At 44.9% G+C, this 19,863-nt stretch overlaps 1 protein-coding gene across 1 annotated transcript in view; it reads right to left on the minus strand.

The window, feature by feature from the left end:
• Nucleotides 1–19,064, minus strand: part of DNAH1 (dynein axonemal heavy chain 1) — a 69,207-nt gene extending 50,143 nt beyond the window's left edge. Inside the window, exons 1-16 of the mRNA XM_041425941.1 lie at nt 19,059–19,064; nt 16,976–17,048; nt 14,319–14,493; nt 13,651–13,807; nt 12,977–13,109; nt 11,861–12,022; nt 11,087–11,339; nt 9,683–9,840; nt 8,659–8,870; nt 7,119–7,414; nt 5,901–6,051; nt 5,133–5,326; nt 4,041–4,266; nt 3,327–3,446; nt 2,456–2,538; nt 847–988 (exon numbers count right to left, since the gene is read on the minus strand). Of these exons, the coding sequence (XP_041281875.1) occupies nt 847–988; nt 2,456–2,538; nt 3,327–3,446; nt 4,041–4,266; nt 5,133–5,326; nt 5,901–6,051; nt 7,119–7,414; nt 8,659–8,870; nt 9,683–9,840; nt 11,087–11,339; nt 11,861–12,022; nt 12,977–13,109; nt 13,651–13,807; nt 14,319–14,493; nt 16,976–17,048; nt 19,059–19,064 (2,541 nt within the window). The remainder of the gene's footprint in view (nt 1–846; nt 989–2,455; nt 2,539–3,326; nt 3,447–4,040; nt 4,267–5,132; nt 5,327–5,900; nt 6,052–7,118; nt 7,415–8,658; nt 8,871–9,682; nt 9,841–11,086; nt 11,340–11,860; nt 12,023–12,976; nt 13,110–13,650; nt 13,808–14,318; nt 14,494–16,975; nt 17,049–19,058) is intronic.
• Nucleotides 19,065–19,863: the final 799 nt, after the last annotated feature.

Genomic DNA, 19,863 nt, shown 5'->3' on the forward strand with positions numbered 1-19,863 from the left:
TTTTTTTGTGACAATATTTAATCCCCAAGGAATAGGAACAATAAGTCTGTGCCCAAATTTGATGATGAATTTATACTGATACTTACTACAGAACCAGTAAAGTGCAAATGATAGCTGTACTAGTCACTCAGTTTGTTTCCAAGAATTCTTTAACAACACATATCTCTAATAAATTTTGTGTTTTGTTTTGGTGGCTTGGGTTTGTTTGCTTGGTTTAGATTTTGCTTTGGTATTTTGTGTGGGTTTGTTTTTTATTTGTTTGGGTCTTTTTATCCAGTGTTGGGGTATTATCATTTTGGTAACCTGTTTCCAAGAAAATCTAGGTCAGTGATTACACCTTTCTAAAATGGCTTTTTCCCCCTGAATTTAAGACTTTGTGAGGAGAAAATAAAATTCAGACTGTTTTAGCAGGCACCAGAGATATCTCAGCTCCAAAACTCTGCAGTTATTTCAGGGTCTTTTCCCACAAGATGAGTTCCATGGCTGAATGCTGTATTTTCCCCCTTGATGGCAGCGCATCACAGGAGATGCTCTGCAGGGAGCTGAGTACACAAAAAAGAAAAAGGAGGTGCCCATGTTGCCTGAGCACCAAGAATTGGAACACTGTATAAACACTTTCTCAATGAAAAATGAGTATTTCTGCAGAGTCTTGTCTTTCACACAAAAAGGAAACTCTTAATTAAAAGCCAACAAAAAACCAAGGGAGGGTGTGTTGATATTTGGCCTAACAACACATTCACCTCAAAACTCATATGAGTAAAATCTCATTTGAAAGTTCCCTCCTGGCTGACCACAAGAGCTTCAAGATGCCCTTCTAGGGACAGTTCATTGTCAGGGGTTTAATACCTGCATTTCCTCCAGTTTTTCTTGAAATGCCTTCTGATCCGAAATCTGCGTTTTGCGAAATCTTTCCTCATCGTCTATGTGCTGGAGCCGAACGGACTCCGAGTCCATAGACATTTTCACTGGCCAGTAACTGGCAGTCCACCTGCACTCACATGACACAAAGAGACAAGCTTTTTGAGCATATGTTTGAAATGCTGAAAATCACAGAATGAGAAAGCCAAATCCCACCAAACAAGGAGGCTTTACAACAACAGAAACATGTGTGGTTTCAACAAAACATTTTTTTCCAGCTTGTCTTGTTGATATGCAGTCCTTGTGACTAGGCTATTCAGCTGGAGAGAGCTGGGGAAAAGTGGAGGGCCTTTTTAAAAGGAACAAATCCACTACACTGCTGAAAAGCTAGGAGACAGCAAAATAACAGTTGGCATCCAGAGGGAATGTCTGTCTTTGAATGTATTTGCAAGGAACAGAAAAAAAATGGGGTCAGAGTCTCGGCTTATGGCTTTTCAGGGCTACTGAAAAAGCCAGTCTCCTGTTAAGCAGGGCAGTGAGGGGCCAGCGTAACCCAGATACAGGGAAGCCCTGGATTCTGCAGAGTGCCCTGGGGAGAGCGTTGTAGATCCAGGAAAGGCTGCACAAATTGGCTGCTCACGCCAAGGCAGGTTTCTCAGCTCTTGCTCAGCCATATCCCACCTATTACTGCTTCCATTTGGACCCTCAGCCAGGTACAAGGCTTGCACTCTACACTCACAGGAGGTCACACCCCTCCAGCACCTGGGAATGCAGCCATCTCCTACCAGTACTGCCTGTGGCAGTGGGAATACCTGTTCCAAGCTGGCCTGGGGCTGAGCTGCTTTCCTGCAGCTTCTGTGGGGTTTTTGCACCTTGCACCCCATGTTTCTAGTTTTAGGAACACTCTGCAGAGACTCAGGTTGCAGACATACTGGACCAAGTACATGTCATAAGAGAAGTGCTTCCTGGGCTGAGCAAGCTTTAGAAGCCTTGTAGCTGTGTTTGTGAGCTGACTCTGCTATTGGGGGATAGTCAGGTGACAATTGAATAATAAAGCTAAGAGGAAGATGCTTGGAGAAGAACTGCAGCAACAATAAGGGTTCAAATTTCTTCCTAGTCTTAAGAAAACCCAGGGAGTGTTCCTATCTTGGAAGTGTTCATTTAGTTTCAGGCACAGACTAAACTGTGCACTTGGAGACCTTGCAATTATCTCAAAAAACCCCAAAAATTACCAAAAAACCACCCCCCCCAAAACAAAACAAACAAACAAAAAAAAGAAAAACAAAACTCCAACGCCAAAAAACCCCCCCAAAAGAAACCCCAAAAAACCAAAACAAAAAGAAACACCCAGAGAAAAGGGCTTTACTAGGTTAAACAGGTTAATAGCTACCAGTTTGCCTTGCCCCAGGCCAGAAGGCAGCATGAACTCACACTTCTTGTCTACAAACTTCATTTCAAGAATTCAGTGCTCATATAGCCTGAGAGACACTTAAAAGTTCTGCAGGAGCCCTTGATAGACACATGGCCCCTGAAGCACTGAGAATGGTAATTGCTGAAGAGTCCCACTTTGACAGTGGGAGAAATGCCTTGTGCTCACTTGTCGGTGAAATCTTCTTCGGTAAGATTGTAAAGGAAGGCTTCCATGACCTTGTAATCTTCCATGACTTCCTCAATCAGTTGCTGCACAGGGTGAGAGAAAGAGAAAAAAAGTAGACACCTTTAGACCATGCTGATTCCAAGTCTCTGGTGTACACCTCATCTTCATGAGGTGCCTTTGAAGAGCGTTAGTCACACAAGCTTAAAGCGATGTGGGCTGCTTCTGTGCCGTGTGAACAGTGGGAATGGATTTACAACCCCTTGTTCTGTGAATGATCATGCCATCATCACCCTCTGTTCTATGGGAATGAAAAGAAGTGTGACCTAGTGGATAAAGTGCTGGACAGAAATTGAGTGTTTTAGGTTATCCTCCAGGTTCCCTCATTGGCATGGACAAGTCAGCTTACAGCTTGATGCCTTTGTTCCCCATTTGTTCAGCTGGGAAAAGACTTACACTTCAAATAACTTTGAAATAACTCGGTGCTAAAATGTCCTATTAGAAAAAATATATTAACAGAAATTTGAGCACTGGGTAGCAGAAAGATTTTCTTGAAAAGAGAATTCATTTTTAGAAGATAGCCATTCAGTACACAAATGCAGAATGGATCATGAATGCAGCAAAACGCATACATAAGTATTTTAGGCAAGATTTTTAACTGCTATTTTGTTTTGCAAAGAGATTTAAATTTATGATATGTATATTTAAAAATACAAATCTTAGGAATTATAAAAATACAAAGCCAGGAATCTTGTGGCATTGCACGCAAAGAAATGCAAGTAAAAAACTGGAGTTCTGCTTCTGAGACACCACACATTGCATTGACAAATTTCCTCCTCACTTCCCCTGATGTCCCAAGGAGAGCCTGCCCTACCTCCTGCACTGCCAGCTGCTCAGGTACTCCCTTCAGCCAGTCCCGCAGCTCAACCAGCTCCTCAATGTCGTCTGGTCTCTCATGCATTTTGGTGCTGATGGCTTCATATGCCTCACAGATCTGCAGCAGGACACAGCAAGGACCATCAAAGAGTCACCAATTGCTAATAGACAAACAGGGAAACCTGCCCTGATCCACCCACTTCCCATTCTGAAGGTGTCTAAGTGACGAGTACACAGTCCTGTTCTGGTTTTTTCTTTTCCCATTCATCTCAAAAGAGAGGAAAAAAAAAGAGGAAGAGGAACTGCAGGTATATAGTGAAAATGATAATAACAGATTTAGATAATCAGCTGGCAGATGCAGTTGCCCATATTCTAGTTATCCTCAGAGGAAGCAGAAGGACTTTTCAGTTGTCTACTAGACAGATCTTTTCAATCCACCAACATACTTTTGTAAAATGGCAAGGTCTTGAAGAATTTAATCTCACGAGCTACAGCTTTCAGGCATGTAATTTATGAAACATATTTAATTCTTCATTTGGTTGAGTTTGCATATGTCCTTGATAATTTCCATTTTAAACAATCAGCCCAGTGCGGTCTTTAAAATATCCTCATTAATGCGGCCTTCTAGTCATGTCACAAAAACACAGCAAGTTCAAAAGCAGAAGGACAGGACAAGACAGAGACAGATAATACATTGAACCAGTTAACTTACCTTCTGCACCTGTGAATGGAGGGTTTTAGCCAGCATGTCCAACATGGCAGTGGCAAGGGCTTTGTGTTTATCAGACAGATTAAGCCTAATATGTTCTATCCTGACTTGAAAGGGGCCAATGATAATAGAACTAGGTAGAAGGTGGTCCAGGGTCTCCTTTTCAGACAAATATGTGTCTACTATCTTTGTCACCTCTGGGGTAGGTGGAAATTGCTCTTCATAGTCTCTGTAAATTAAAACACCAACAAAAAAATGGCCAAGTAGGCCTTAAGAATATTTGAGCATCCAGGCTGTTTGTGTCCATTCAAAGGATCAAGACATGAAATTAATAAGGCATGTATTTACACAATAGGTGCAGAGTGGAATAAGAGCACAGATATTTTAGCTGCAGAAAAGGAGTAGAAAAAAAGAGATTAAAGAGGAAACATAGCAAGAAGAGAGGGAGAGACAAAATAAAAGTACTAGTGTAAACAGAGCAAGATCAGGAGGTGCTTCAGGGGAGGGTAGGCACTTCAGTATATTCTAGGAGAGACAGGATTTTGTCAAATGGGATTTGTAAATTGATTAAGCTGGAATAAGAAAAAAGAAAAGGGCTTCATTCCCACTGTTTGGAGAAAACATAAGACCTAAACAGAAGTCCATTAAAGTAACAGAGGCTAAAAGACAGAATCGGTGCAAAGAGTTTTGGCAATGAAAACAATGAGGTTGAAACAAAAGAAAACATTACTTTCTACAGAATGCTATCAGCTTGAGCAGACACTATGGGAAGGAGGTCAGAGTCAAGTATGCTAACTGGATTCTCAAACAGGATGATTCATTTTTAGGGCCATTAATATCTCCAATTACACTGATGAGCATGACAGGAATGTGACTGCTGTCAGAGACAGGAAGAAATTCCCAGTGCCACCACCAATGTCCTCTAAAAGCAGGGACTGTCACCCATGACTGGAGGCAGCCTCTGACAGGGGCCTGATCTCACATCTGAGGCACGTGTCTCAGAACAGCCCCACACTCTCACATCAGCACATCCACACAGCAGCTTCCCCAAAGCTTGTCTTTGGGGTCACAGGAGTTTTGTCAGAAGCCACTTACTTTAGGAAGTACTTGATGTCATTGTTATTTATCTCTAAGAACTTCTCGTATCTCCTGCCGTAGGCTTGGAGAGGGATCCCAGCCTTTCGAATGGCAGAGCGCAGAGACTCACGAAGCTCTTCTACTTTTGGCTCTTGCAAACCCACTGATTCCAGCATGGGGGTGCCTGTGATATCCATGTTTTCCAACACATACTGCAGGAGGAAGGAGAGAGGTCTTTCAGGACAAACAGAGCTAACTGTGCCTCCTCAGGGGAGGGGCAAGGCAATCCCTGGTGGCACCTTTGGGAACTCTTGCAGTCCACACTTCTACATTGTGCCAAGAATTGTTTGATCAGTTTTATGTGCCCTCATCCCCAAAGAATCAGGATCTAGGGAGACAGGGCTTTCACAGCAGCAGACAGAAGGATGCATATGCAGAAAAGACTTGCATCAAACAGAATTGGAAGCAGTGCTATTTCCTTTTTGAGTCTGCTTTTACCAGCCACCACACACTCAGGGCAACCAGAGTGTCCATGTGTCCACAGAACCTACAGCACCAAAGCAGACACAACCACCAGAAAAAAGAGCTACAAGGCTGGGGAGATTGAAGAAATCCTGTCAGAACAGAACTGCATTAGCACAGTGCTGTGCCCAGAGTAATTTAACTGAATTCCCAAGTACCCACTGCTGCACTTCCCTCCCTCAGTACAAGCTCAGGGGTGTCTGTGCTGAGCTGCAATGCACTGGCAGTGCACAGCTGTATCACTGGTGGGGCAGAAGTGCTCACCTGCTCCAGCTGTGGGATACTGTGGGTCGCCAGGATTCCGTTGTCGAACAGAGAAATGAGAGATGTCTCAATGCTCTCCACAGAGGGCCTGAAGAGGACACCACTGCTGTCTAGCTCAATGTCTGTCACAAAGAGTGGATTCCTTTGAGACCTGTGGTGGGAAGAGATAAGAAAGAGCAAGGATGCTTTTTGAGAATATGATACACAACTGTATTGCTCTGGTGCTGATACTAAAATGCCTCCTGGACAGGAAAGGAAAGCAGAGGAGAAGAGGACTGTCTCATGCAGATGAAGATATAAAACACTCTGTTCTCAATTTAACAGTAAAGACACTGAGAACTCTTTTTTATCAAAGGTGAAGGAACCATCAATCATAACATATCAGGATCCCCAAAAGTCATAACCTTATCTTGAGAATTGGAGCTGCTTTACAGAAAAACTGCAGGTCTTTTTCAAACTAGGCATTCAGTATCTCCAATATACTCCTAAAATGCACCTTCTGGAAGTTATATTAGTATTTCTAATCTTGCACGTGACCAGCCTGGCTCAGAATTGGCTGAAGTCAGTGTCAAGACTTCCACTGATTTAAAGGTAAGAGGTCTCATGTGAGTGGCAGGGGTTTTTTTCCTTTTCTTCTGGCTTTCCATTTCTAAATGTTCATTCTTTAATATCACAAAAAGCAAAAATCCTTAAATCAATATCCAATGGAACAAAATTTTAGTGTGATAACCTAAATTTGGTATTCTTTAGAGATCCCAGCCAATATCCAATGGAATAAAATTTTAGGCAGTGTGATAACCTAAATTTGGTATTCTTTAGAGATCCCAGGCCAGATTCTAATTCTGAGGTTTCATCTAAGAATGGAATTAAGCAGCCATGATCCTGGTATTCTTCCTAGCATCCAGAAAAAAATTAGCAGTAACAATTTGCTCCCCCAAGAAGGCTGGAGGTGGCTGATCTGTAGAACAGTACATCAAAACAGCAGACCTTGGTTCTCATGGGCTGCTCCATATCACTAACTGCAGCTGGAAAGCTGTGCTAACAGAGCAGCCAGCTCTGTGTCCTTCTTCCATACTCCAGTGAACATGTCAGGTGGAGGATTAGGGAAAACTGCCCAGCTTAAAGGCCCCACACAGAGCAAAGCTTGCTTGCAGAACAGTAGTTAAAAGAAACAACACTACACTTTTCTGCTCTTCCAATCCCTTCTTTTTTTCTTACACATAGGGACTGTTGGTGATGTCATGTCCCCATTCCATGTCCTCTGAGCAATCCAGGACACTCTGGCAAACATCCAGCACAAACTTGGTGAAGCTGATGAGGGAGTTCTGGACCAGGTACCGCAGGGAGTCCTGAAGCATGAACCGGATGCGCTCCATCAGCTTGCGCAGCTTGGACCCCTGGTAGGCATCCCAGTCACTCTCCTCCAGGTTGAACCATTTGCCTGCATCTTCAAGGCTGCTCTTAATCGCAGTCTTTATGGTATTGATCCAAGTATCCTTGAGAAACTCCTGAACCTAGGGCAAAGAAAAAAGCAAGCTGAATAATCCTCTGAGCGCTGATGGAAAACAGTATGGCAAGGTGAGCTACTAACTGGGGCTGTTGGAGCCTTCTTTGCTGTGAAAGGAAATTGTTCTCTCAGAGCTGTGGCAGCTAAAAGTAGCTCTCAACACCCCACACACATGTGGCATCTGAACCTGGTCATATACCTCCTGCACTGACAAAAGACCCACAAAAAGAAAGCCTGATATTAAAAAGTGGGAGTGCTCTATTCTCTGTTTTACTCACAGTGTTTCCTTTCCTTCCTCTTTTCTATAGAGTGGTATCCCTGGAGCTGCCTGTGTCAGGGTCCCTCACAAAAAGATGTGTAGACAGTATGATGAGCATGTAAAGGACAGAATGTTGTCTTCTCTTGACAAGTGAGAAGAAAAAGCAGAAGAAGCCAAGGGCAGCAGCAGTTTGCAGTATTTTAATTTATTAAAATACCACCAAGTGTCACTTCTGCTCCACAGGCAGTTTGCTGTTTGTGTGTACTAGAAGAGCCTTAGTCACTGAGTGGATGACAACACTGCCTAGCTGAAACAGCACGGGACTGGGAAGGACTAGCACATTCTCTGCCACTGATTTAGTGTGCAACCCTGTGCAAGTTACTCCATGCGGCCACACCCAGGGTGCAATGTGCTGCCCTCAATCAGAGGATGTGAAGATCCTCAGGTGGGAATTACCACAGAGCTGCAAATTTTTGTCCTACTCTCTCTATTGGCATTGCAAACAGAGTAATTTAATTAAGTATATAAAGAACATAGAGTGTAGAAAAGCATTATCTCCCTGAGTGTTTCAGGAGAAATCAAGGATCTTGTGCCTTGCAGCTGGATAGATGGATGGGGAAATGAAGAAAAAGAAATAAAAGGAAAAAAAATTAAAAATAAACTTGAGTGCCAGCCAGTACCCCTATCTCTGTGTAAACCAGGTAGAGGAAAGAAGGGCTGCAGCCCTGTATGGCCACCTGTTTAACACATGACTAAGAGCATGGTCAGCACTGGCTGATCCCAACCAGGGCACTATGACTCTTTCAGCCCATTCTCCCCATATCCCATTAAATTTGACAGGCACATGCAAATTCCTCCCTGCCCCAAACATGATGTTTCCTTTGACAGTTCATCAGTTTCCAGAAGATCAATCTGCAGCTGCTGCATCTAATACACACTGACAGCACTGCTGCCTGCTCCATGTGTTCATCCCTCACACCTCCTCTGCTCACCTGAGTGAAGGTCTGAGTCTGGATCTCTTCAAATTCCTCCAGAGAGACAAGTTTGGTTATGTTTGTGCTAAACAGAGACAGGACAGCTGCCTTGTTGCACTCGTCTTGTACCTGTGCAAGGAGATGGATGGCTTCTGGCCTGCTCAGGAGTGAGAGAAAGTTGAATTCTCTCTGTCGTTTATGGAAAGGATAGTCTGGGACAGAGACGATCCCTAGCACCAAAAAAAGAAATAATGTCATTGACTGTAACAGCCACTTCAGCTTCTGTTTTTAGAGTACAGGTCCCTTTGGGAAGCACCTGTGAAAAGGACTCTGCTCTAATGCACAGGCCTTATCATGCAGCAGCTTCAGCAGAGGGCTGGATGAAAGAGGGAGTCTCTGCTCCGCTGCAGAGACCTTCTGCAGCCTCCCATTAGGGGTTGAGGTGCTGTCTTGGTGCCTGACCTTCCCAAGGCTTTGGCTCATGAAGTCTCCAGGGGATAGAACATTGGAACGCAAGAAACTTCCCACTGAGGCTCCAAGGCACAGCTGAGTCATCTCATCTGTGAGAGGCCACTTGTGAAGCACCTCAAGGCCTTCCTGCTTTTGGAAGACTTAAATGCACAAAATATGCTCCCCTCCCCACCCCCATCTTTTACTGGGGCCATTTTCCTCCTATTTGGGACTCTAAAGGAGCCCGAGCCCTCTTCCACACCTGAGGCATTTCCCAGCTGGGCACAGCAAAGGCAAGGCTGTCAGCTCCAGCACAGTGGTAAGCCAATCACACTGCCAAACATTCGGTGCCATTAAGGGTACACTTGTAGAGTTACTGCAGCTTAGCTGATGAGTTCTAATATAGTATACTGAGGTAACATGAACATGCAAATATACCCTAAAAAAGAGGAGACATACTCAAAAGTCTCACATAATCTCCTGTTGCTCCCCCTTGTGAGCTCTAATCATTACCATGAACCTGAGAGTTCCTACAGCAAACCATGAATCCTATCAAAGACAAGAATGCAAACTGCTTCACTGTGTCCCCTACCTTTCTCTGGTGCTTCCTTCTCCTCCTTGTCTGGAAGGGTAACAAAAGAAAACATCTCGGGTTTGGAAGTGACGACTCTGTCAAAGCTGATCATGTTCATGGTGTGTTTATAGTCTAATTTCACTTCTTTCTCCAGGCTGCTTATTTGGTCTAACATGCTGTTGCAAGACACAGAAACACTGAGAACCCATGGTGTTTGAGCACTTGTATGTCTGCAGCTTTACTGCAAACTCCACCTCTCTCTTCCTCCCTCCCAAATTTGCTAACCCAGAAGCCCACCTGCCATTCAACACATCAGGAGATTGTACAGACAATAAAGCAGCCAGAAAAGGTATCAACTGGACTTTTAATGACAGAGGCAAGCAGGGAGTGAGGACTAGGACTGTAGCCTTTGTAAGTGTCTTTTCAGTCCAAAGCAACATCTCCACTGGGTAGAAACATTACAGGGGGAAGGAGAAATAACCACCAACTGAAGAAAGTAGCTGGCAGTTCTGGAAAAGTTGGGCTATCCAAGCTGGCCTCCTGTTTGCCTCCTGCTGTACACCTCTTGTTGTCCATTTCCTCGTCCAGAACACTCACATAAGTGCTGAAACCCTGCTCCATTACCTTAGGAAATTATCAGCCTTTACCTAGAGCAGGCAGAGTACTTTTCTTTATCCCTACAGTTCTGCTCACAGAGACTAATTACTCTCCTACTTTCCAGTTCAGGCCAGCAGACCATGCAGCTCCTCACACCTTCTTATTTCTGAGCAAGGCAATCAGTCACGGCTGATTCCCAGCAACACCATCAGTGGCTCATGATTCATCAGCCCAGGGACATTAAAATGCCTCCCCAATATGAACTGCATCACAAAGAGATACTCCATTATATTCAGGTGGAGATCTCCTGTTCTGTTTGCCTTCCCCTGTGCAGATCTTCTTTTGATTTGTTTTAGCAGCTGTTAATAGGTAGAAGGGTCACCAGCAGACAACAGCCAGGTCTCTGGAGACAACGGGCGGTCTGCAGATCAGTACAGCAATGACTGATCTGTTCCTCAAAAGCACAGGGGGACAGCAAGGTCAGCCATGCCATTTTTGTCAACCTTCTTGCTGTTGAAGGCCACTTAACTGCAGGTGTAAGCATGGCTTGGTAGGTCTGCATATGGAAACTACTTCAGCGGGGAACACTGACAGACCACCCATCCTGTACACGTGTCCCTGGGGCTGCCATCTGCCTCCTTCTGATGCCACTCTGGGCAACAGAGCGGTGTGCTGGTGCACAGAATGGAAGGCAGGTGAGATCCATGGTCTGTGAGTTGGCTGCTCAAGACCTGCCTCCACTGACACTTGTTCTGTAGCCCTACAAAGTCCCACAGTGTTTATGGACTGAAGGCTAAGCCCCCAGACATGAACATGACGCTTTACCTCTTCTCATCCTTCAGTCTGGGAGTCTGTATGGCCAGGCGCTTCATCCTCTGCAGGCTTTTCTCGCTGATGGTGTCCAGCCCCTCCGTGGGCATGCAGTCCACGTACAGGTGGTACATGAGCAGCCCCTGCGTCTTCTTGCGCAGGCTGTCGGCACACGCCACGCGCTCCGCAAACACCTGCGGGTCCTCGGCCAGGAACTGCAGGCAAACTCGAGGCACCCAGTACTGACATGGCAACAACGGAGCTCTTCCTGGGAAATCAAAGTACAGCTTACAAGAGGCTGCAGGGAAAACAAAACTCAGAATGGCTTGCAGTGCTGACAGCAGCTTTTTGATGGACAGGATAATTGGGTTGCTTGCAGGGGATCAAAATGAGGGACCAAAGCTGAGGACAGCAAGAGATAAGGAGCATCTCTAAAGCTTTCAGGACAAGCGTACTTCATTTTAATCCGTCCACATTCCCTTTCAAAATGGCATTGACCCAGAAAGTCCAACATTTTACTTTTCTTGAAGGCAGGAAGGATGGGAGAAGGAATAAAAAGAAAGGTGTCTACAAAGGGAAAACCTCAAACAGGATCAAATTAAGATGTGGAGTTCTCTTCCCTGGAGGTTTTTTCAGATAAATTTAACAGACACATATCAACAGAGATAATAGTGAAAGGCATTAAATGACTTCTTGGTGTCCTTCCCATCTCCAGCTAGGACAAGCAGGGGTAGTGAACCAGCTCTCAGACTATATGACAGGTCCCAAAAGACCTTATTTGAAACACACCTTCTGGAGTTATTCCTCCATTGAGGATGGGTTTCCCTTCTTCGTCACGCACCAGACCTTTCTCATCTGTTTTATGGACCAAGTAGAGGTCTGTCTCCTTGTCATAATCCAGAACACCAACATCAATCCACTTGTAGATCAACTTCTGGCTTTTGGGGTCCTCTGAGAGAGCCAAAGATTAAAACAGGATTAGTCCATTCTCCTGGAGGCTACAGCAAATGGACTTTCCTGATCCAAGTGGTGATGCTACAGTCAAATCCATTTGCTTGTTTGGATCTTAGTCAATCTCACAGAGTTTCTGCTGTGACCAATTGAATAATGAACTTAGGTCTTACACCTTAGAATTTTCAAAGTTTTGCACACACCAGACAGATATGTATTTACATTGACATCAACACAGGTCAAGACAGCATTATGCTGTTCATTCAACCTGAGGAGTGATCAGGTGTGGTATTCCCCAAGAAAGCTGCAGGCAGAACTCAGCCATCATGTGCTGGCTGCCCAAAGATACACAGAGCTTATGTTTGACGCTTCAGTTTTGCAGACAGTCAAGCCTCTGGAGGCTGCTCCAGAGCTGCAGATGCCAGTTCCCACACTTTAAAGCTACTGCAGATGTGTTAACATGAGCTGCAGCCACAGCTGGACATCAGTACAACTGTACCTAGTAATGCCTTCTCATTGAGAAGGCTCCAAATGACTGGAAAACAATGTCCACGTCACTTAATTTGGCCCAGGTTTACTACTTGTATGTTCACTGTAGTCTGAACTCGTCTTCTGATCCTGCACTTGCAGAGAAATCCAGGCAGAACATACTGTGCCCTAGGAGTCAGAACACCCTAACTGCATGAAGATAGCTAAGCACCAATAAAGAGAAATTTTGTCTGTGTTGACAGAAAGTCAAAAGATAAAGGCAACTTTTAACAAAGTGGAAATGTCCAGGGCAGGACTGGCAGTCAGTGAGAACTCTGGTCTCTGGCTCTGGCTGCCTGAGCCTGGCCAAAATGAGATATGGCTTTTCAGAGCTTCACTCATCAGAATCTACACATTCCCTTCTCCTGAAAGGGCCTGTAACTGTTAGTGTTGCCCTGCTTGAGCAGGAACTGATTCAACTTTTACCATGTCCAAGTACATCATCTGTAGGTAAAAGTGCCTTTCCAGGCACTGGCTTTCTATCAGAAGATCCTGGCTCCAGTCCTAGTGACATCCACTCTTCTGGAGTTCGACAGTCAAATTCATCATTGTCAAATACCTAAAAAGCAAGGACATGAGGGAATTAAGATTTACTCCAGAAACAAGAAAACACCCAACAAAAATTTTCATGAGAGGAAAACATTAACGTGCAGTTCCTAAATGGGCTACAAAGTATGAAAATTAGTCCAGGTGCAAAAGCTGTGCTGATATTTGGCTGACAGTTTTCCCCCAAACAGCAGTATTTGTACCTCCAGCCGTTTCCTAGGGAGAACAGACCAACACCTGGAGAGGTTTTGTCCAGCAATACTGCTGACTACTGCATTCAGAAGGAAACATGACACACCTTTCCTTTGGACATACAAAGGCCAGTGAGGAGCACTCTCAAGGACTATCAGTTTTGATAGAAGTTGTGGGCACAGTGCAGAAGATGCTCAGCATCTTGTAGAGACCCTTCAGTGCCTGAGCTAGCTCCAAAGCATTTCCTTGTTTTGCTGCTTGTGTCAATACTGGCTAAGTGTCAATACTGGCTAAGTGTCCTCAAAAACCTCCTGTGGTATAAGCAATGAGACAGATCACAAGTACCAAAGGTGCTCTCTTACCTTTAATGGGAGGTAGATGGGAAACACAGTATCTTTGTTCTCCTCAATAGGTGGCATATTGTCAGGGTCATAGTGCCTTGGCATCAGCTGATTGGAGTCTATCCCCTTGCTGGCCAGGAGCTCAGCAATGTCAAAGGTGAGATACAGCCGTCTCCTCCTGGTTTATATCAGAAGAGGAAATAACCACTCAATGTGCCTATAAGCATTCCCATGCCTACAACTCCACTTTTTCACTGTGCACCCCATCAGTAAAAACGTTTTTAGTACACATTGCATCCATGTCTATTTCTTCATTTATAGCACAAAATAATTCAGTGGAAGTGACCTAGAAAGATCAGTTACTCCAATCTACGAATTATATATTATATTATATACTGTACTACGGTACTAATACATTATAGAGCATACACAAACCCAGAAATTAAAAAAAGAATGACAAAAAGATAATATAAATACTATTTAAAAACAATGTTTTCTTCCTATATCCCAGTGAATTGTCTTCTGCATCCTCTGCAATCCATGTACACCCCACTTTGGAGGCTGCTGCCTTACAGGACAAGGTTTTCTTAAGGATTTTTGACGTATTATGCCTCGAGAGCAAAAGTGAGCACCCTAATCTGCTGTGTCCATTCCACAGTGATGCCTCTAGCCACCTTCTGGTTACTTACCTCTCTACTTCAACCTTCCGAGGGTTTTGCCCTGGAACACGTTTGAAAGACATCTGCACCTTGGGCTTAAATGATTGTTCAGGGAAATCTGACTCAGCAAGGATCTCAGTGGACGGTCCAACCATTTGCTTCTCCATGAGACTTTTTAAGTTTCCGGGCATGTTTAATTTAGTGACTAAGAAACAAAGAGAAACACATCTGAAACCACCAGGCATCAATTTGCTTTACATTCACACACAAAGGAGGACTCTGCTGTCTACTGGGTTGTCTGCAGAAGTCACTTCACTAGATTTGTAAGAGAAATCAAGCAGATATCAAATTAGAAACAGAGGGAAAGACCTTTTTTCCCTGCTACAACATGTGATCATGGTTTCCCAGTATCAATATAATGGCATAGAAGAAAACTCCACTCAGAATTACTGTCATGCAGATTTTTGGGAGCCAAGGCACTGACCTGGCTCTAAGGAGCTCTGTTTTGTTCCCAGCTTTGCTATAGACTCTCTACATGATAGTGGGCAATTACTGTCTCTAATGCACAGCTTCCAACATCCTCAGAAAGGGATGGGATCCCCCTGCCTCTCTGGGGTCCCTGAGACCAAGAGTCAGTCATAGCTGAAAGGAACTTGGTCAAGGTGGTGATAAAGGGTTTATGAACATTACGGGGGAAAATAAGCTGCACAGGTCATCTTTGTCTCCTGAAGTGCCTATTCACACCTAGGGACAAACCTCTCTCTTCTCAGCTTTTGCTCAATCAAACCACCCACTCACATCAGCAATGGTGTGAGAAAAAAAATTGAGTTAAACAGCCAACAATCTCACCATTTGGCCAAACATTTTCAAGAGAAATTTGGACTAAGAAAAAAGTATACATTTCCAAGAACTGGCAGAAATTAAACCATGTCATTTACCCCATAAATAAACCAAACTGTTTATATTGCTAAACAAGTTGCAAATAATAGAACAGCAGCAAACTGGGAATTTGAAGCTTAACCTAAATTAAGTAATTGCATGCAAGCTTTAAAAAGCACTATTCCCTAGACAGAGCTAAGCATTGAACTAAAAATAGATTTTAGTGGAGTGAAAGATTTTCCTTTGATGAACTTTCACACTCTATCAAGGAGAAACTTAAGGTTCTGGTTTGGAATTGGGTATTTTGAATGTCAGGCTTTGAACCCAATTGTTCACTGTGTTGCATGTGCTTCTGGAGCTATGGATGTGACCCTAGGTTTCAAAGCAATTGTGCAGAGCAGTCAGTAATGCTAAAGCCAGGCATGTTTCAGGATGGTTAGGTACAGGAAGGGTCCCCTAAGAGGTCATTCCCTTGTCCTTCTAAAATGGCCCCTGGCTCAACCCTTGTAGCTGCACATTGTCTGCTTAGAGACTAAAGGAAATAAACACTAACTGGCTCCTCTCTCTCTACTTCCCTCCCTCAGCAAGGGCAGCTAGCCTGGCATGAATGTGCTCTTAAACACTTGCATGGTCCATAAAGTAATTTTGAGGAATCCCTAAAATGCAGCTCTTTAGCCTCGTGTACATCTCTTGCTTGGGGTCTTTACAGAATGGCCCTGATTTGTATTTGTTGTCAAGGAGCACAGCTGTTCCAATTTAGTCACTTTATTGTTGCCAAATCCGTGGCACCATCCATTATGGCACTTTGTGCACTATCAACTATTTATGTCAATACTTAGTGTTTCATTTGCATTTACATTTCCAACCTGATGGCTTCTTCCCCCTTGAAGAAGCAGCAGATCATAAATAGAGTTCTGTCTCCACTTGTTAAAGATGAGTCTAGCTTGTCAAGATTCACTTGAGGAAACAGTCATTTGTCCTCACTCATGAAAATAAATGTCACATCTAAGCACAGGAGGGTGGTATACACAGTTCCCATCTTTCTCTAAAATCCTCTCACACACACACTTTCTTCCCACCCACTGCCAGTCTATGATCCATATCCCCAGGAGTGCTCTAGGGGCCAGGAGAGTGCTGGCAAACCTTCAACCACTCTCTGTTCCTATATTTGAGCATCCATGACACAAGTTTTTGTAAGCAGGTGGCACCAGCAGCTCTGTACACACAGAGCCCTTGCATCTAGGGAGAACAATCTGCTCTGGGGTGCAGCTGGGTGCAGAATAAATAAAGGAGGGAAGGCCATGATTTTGGCTATAGCTAAATCCTGAATACAGCTTTCACAGGCAGGTCCCATTTTTGGGGTTGTCATGTGCTGGACCAGCAGTTTAACTTGATGATCCTTGTGGGTCCCTTCTAACTCAGGATACCCCATGATTTTCACAGGAAAGGGACACTGCTGGCTCCATGCACAGTAAGAACACATGCAAATTCAGTGCTCTCCTGGCAGCAGGACCAGAACTCCCACAGGCACCAGCACAGTCCACCCTGAACCCTGGGGGAAGTGGATCTATCCAGGAGAAAAGGAAGCAGGGTTTTACCACCCACTCAGATCACCTTGCTCCGCCTCAAAATGAAATTCACTTTTCATGGGATATTCAAGCAGCTCAGCACCATTCTTGAGCACTGAAAATGAAAGCAGAGCAGGAACCCAGAGGCAGCAGCCTAATTCCCAGCAAGTCCACCACAGGCAACCTTAACAGTTATGGCCCAGTTTCCTGCCCCACCTCGCTCCCTCTCAGTGTATTTACCTTTAGGGGTGTGCTGCTCCTGCTCTGCCTGGTTCACCAAAGACCTGGACACCTGGGGGCCAGCAGAAGCACCCTGGAATGTGAGGGAAGTGTCAGAGCACAGTGGGGGCAGAGTGTGAGTGGGGATCATAGAGGTACAAAGTGTGACTGTAAGACTGACTTTACCAGATCTTTAGGGACAACCGAGACTGTGAGTAATGGTCAGAAAAGGCTCAGAGACACAAACACCTGAAAAGTTCAGCCCAGTGCACAGGAGCAGGGGATCTCCCAGCAGCATGTGGCCTGTTGTCTGGGGGCTGATTAGGCAGTCAGTCATTAGGGTTTTACTGCCATATATCACCACAACCACAAGCCTGCCCGGCCACACTGGATCCCAAACCCAGGCAATCGTGACAGTGCTGTCACTGCTACAGAGGAAGGCAGCACAACTCTGACCAGCACGAGCCTCATGGTTTCACTTTGTAAAGATCAAGGTCTTGCACAAAGGCCTCTGAGCAAAGGAAGGGCTAGGACCTGGGGTGAAGCCTGGAAGTATGTGTCCACTCCAGCTGTATCATCAGTCTTTTCCTTTCAGGACAGTGCTGGAGGAAGGACTGCTCTTTGCACTTACCCCCAAGCTACTGGAGGTTCCTGAAGTAGGGACATCAGCAGAAGCCTCACTGCTGGTGCCAGGATGGCTCCTACTCAGAAAATTCCTCAATTCCTTCCTTGCTTTCTCCATCTTCTCAGGAGAACAACGCTGTGACGTAACCCTGGACTTCCTATGAGTGGAAAGACATTGAGCCTGTCACACTCTGTATCTTTGGCACTCCTCCACACCCTCCCACAGTGCTGGATATCCTTGACTTGCTACAATGAGTGGGTAACACGAAGGTTCCATCCCCTGATTCGATACCAACCGCTGCCTTCATGACCTGGGGGCCATCAGACTCATGTGGTTGCCTCAATGGCTCACTAACCCTGGAGAAACAGATCGCTTTATTATTCCAGATGGGTTTTGGAGTGGGAAAACCAGCAGTATACACAAGAAAAGCTGCTTTCCTTAAGCAGCAGGGGCTTCCCGGATCTGTGGCAGTGTACAAAGGCTGCTAGGAGAATTTGAGTAAACTGGGACTACAAGACAAGTATTACTTTTGCTGCACCCAAATCCCTTAAAAACGTTGTCACACTTGACTCCAGCGGGAGTAGGCTACAGCCTAGGATACCAACACAGCTACTCCCAAGTGTAAGTCTGCCTCTTCCATTTAAATAATTCATGACAGATGTTTAAGCATCACCTAACACATATTAAAATATTGCCAGAAGCTCCCCTCTTTCTCCTCCTGCAGGGGATATTTTTGCTCAGCTCAAAAATAATTTCTGCTCTTCCACCTTGGGAGACACAAGTCCAGGCAAATATCACAGCTGTACAGCTTTATTTTATAAAAACCTTTGTGCACTGAGAGATACCAATTAAGAACAGCTCTCAGACTTCTGGCAGGAGGATAATGCAACCCTTGGTTTTAGGCTTGTCTAAATACAGAGATGGCTACTGTAACTAATTAGAACAGCTAAAGTGACACAAAACCCTCCAGCCTGCATATGCATGCACTGATATAATGATGTACACATATCTGTGCAGCTTATTCCTATAAATTATGAGTCAAGGCTTTCCATGGCATCTCTCAAAGGTACTCCAAGGCCAATACAGCTTACTGATCAATTCCTGCTCAGGGCTAGACCCAGGCTCCTCATCCAGCCCTTCCTGGCTAAGGGTTTGTCTCCTGCACCCTTGCTAGGACCTTTCTTACTTCTGGTAGCCAAGCCTCTGCAGTAGGAGTCTTCCAGCTTTCCACAGCTAAGTTCTGGAAAGACCTTGCCTGATCTTGAAGGCCACAGCTGGCACAGTTCTTGTCTGGAGTCTCATCCTGACTTGGAGACAATGCCACCAGATCCCTTCCTGCCATGCCCTCTCTGCTCTGCTCTTGAATGGAGTGAAAACTCTGCTCGCCCTATACTCCTGGTGAGAGAGGGCAATCTTTCCAGAATTTCACCTTGCTGCCTGTCTGTAAGAATGAATCGGGTACAGCAGAGAAAGCGTTACATGCATGCCGGAGATAAGAGGGAATAACTGTGCTGGTTTATTACTGCAGGTTCAAGCCAGTGCACAATTTTGAGAGGTTGAATCAAAAAAGAAATCAGATAATAAATCAAGGTTACCATGATGCGAATCTTTTAAGTGAAATGGAGTAAACGAACAGATTGGAAAGGCCTGGGAGATGAGATCAATAATACCCCCTCCCTTCCTTCAAGCTAGAAAATCTCCAATCTCTCTCCTCTCAGCTTTGCTTTGGCATGGCAACTGGAACCTCACACCCTGAAGAATGAATTTTCCATGGAGGATTTTGTTTTTATTAGCTATTTTATGCTCTGGCCATATCTATTTTAGCAGCCCAGCAGGACTGATTGGAATCAGCCAAGATCCAAGGATTCCTGATGAATCACTGCTGGACTCTTTGGTGCCTGCTGCACTGGCTCGGAGAGCAGCAGCAAGGCGGAACGACCCTGCGGTGCCTCTCCTGATGTGTCACCTGAGCATCCTCTCCTTGGCAGCACGGCCAGCATGCCAACACGACTCGCTGCACTTTTGCCTCTTACCACCAGAATCCTAAAACCATCCAATTAAAGAAGCCAGCTCCAGGACACAAGGTTCATCTGACCCTTTAGTAGGGGTGAGAGACTGAGCCCATTCCCAATTTAGCAGGACTGGCAATCTCTGCCTAGAACCAAAATAACATAGCTGCTGCCCATGATAGACAAGTTTCCATCTTGGGCATCCATTCCCCATGGACTGGGGAAGAGTGTACCAAGACACCCCACAGCAGGCCTAATTCTTTGCTACTTTACTC

The sequence above is a fragment of the Onychostruthus taczanowskii genome, unplaced genomic scaffold (genome assembly GCF_017590055.1).
Source record: "Onychostruthus taczanowskii isolate IOZ18803 unplaced genomic scaffold, ASM1759005v1 scaffold9, whole genome shotgun sequence".
Taxonomy (NCBI): Eukaryota; Metazoa; Chordata; class Aves; order Passeriformes; family Passeridae; genus Onychostruthus; species Onychostruthus taczanowskii.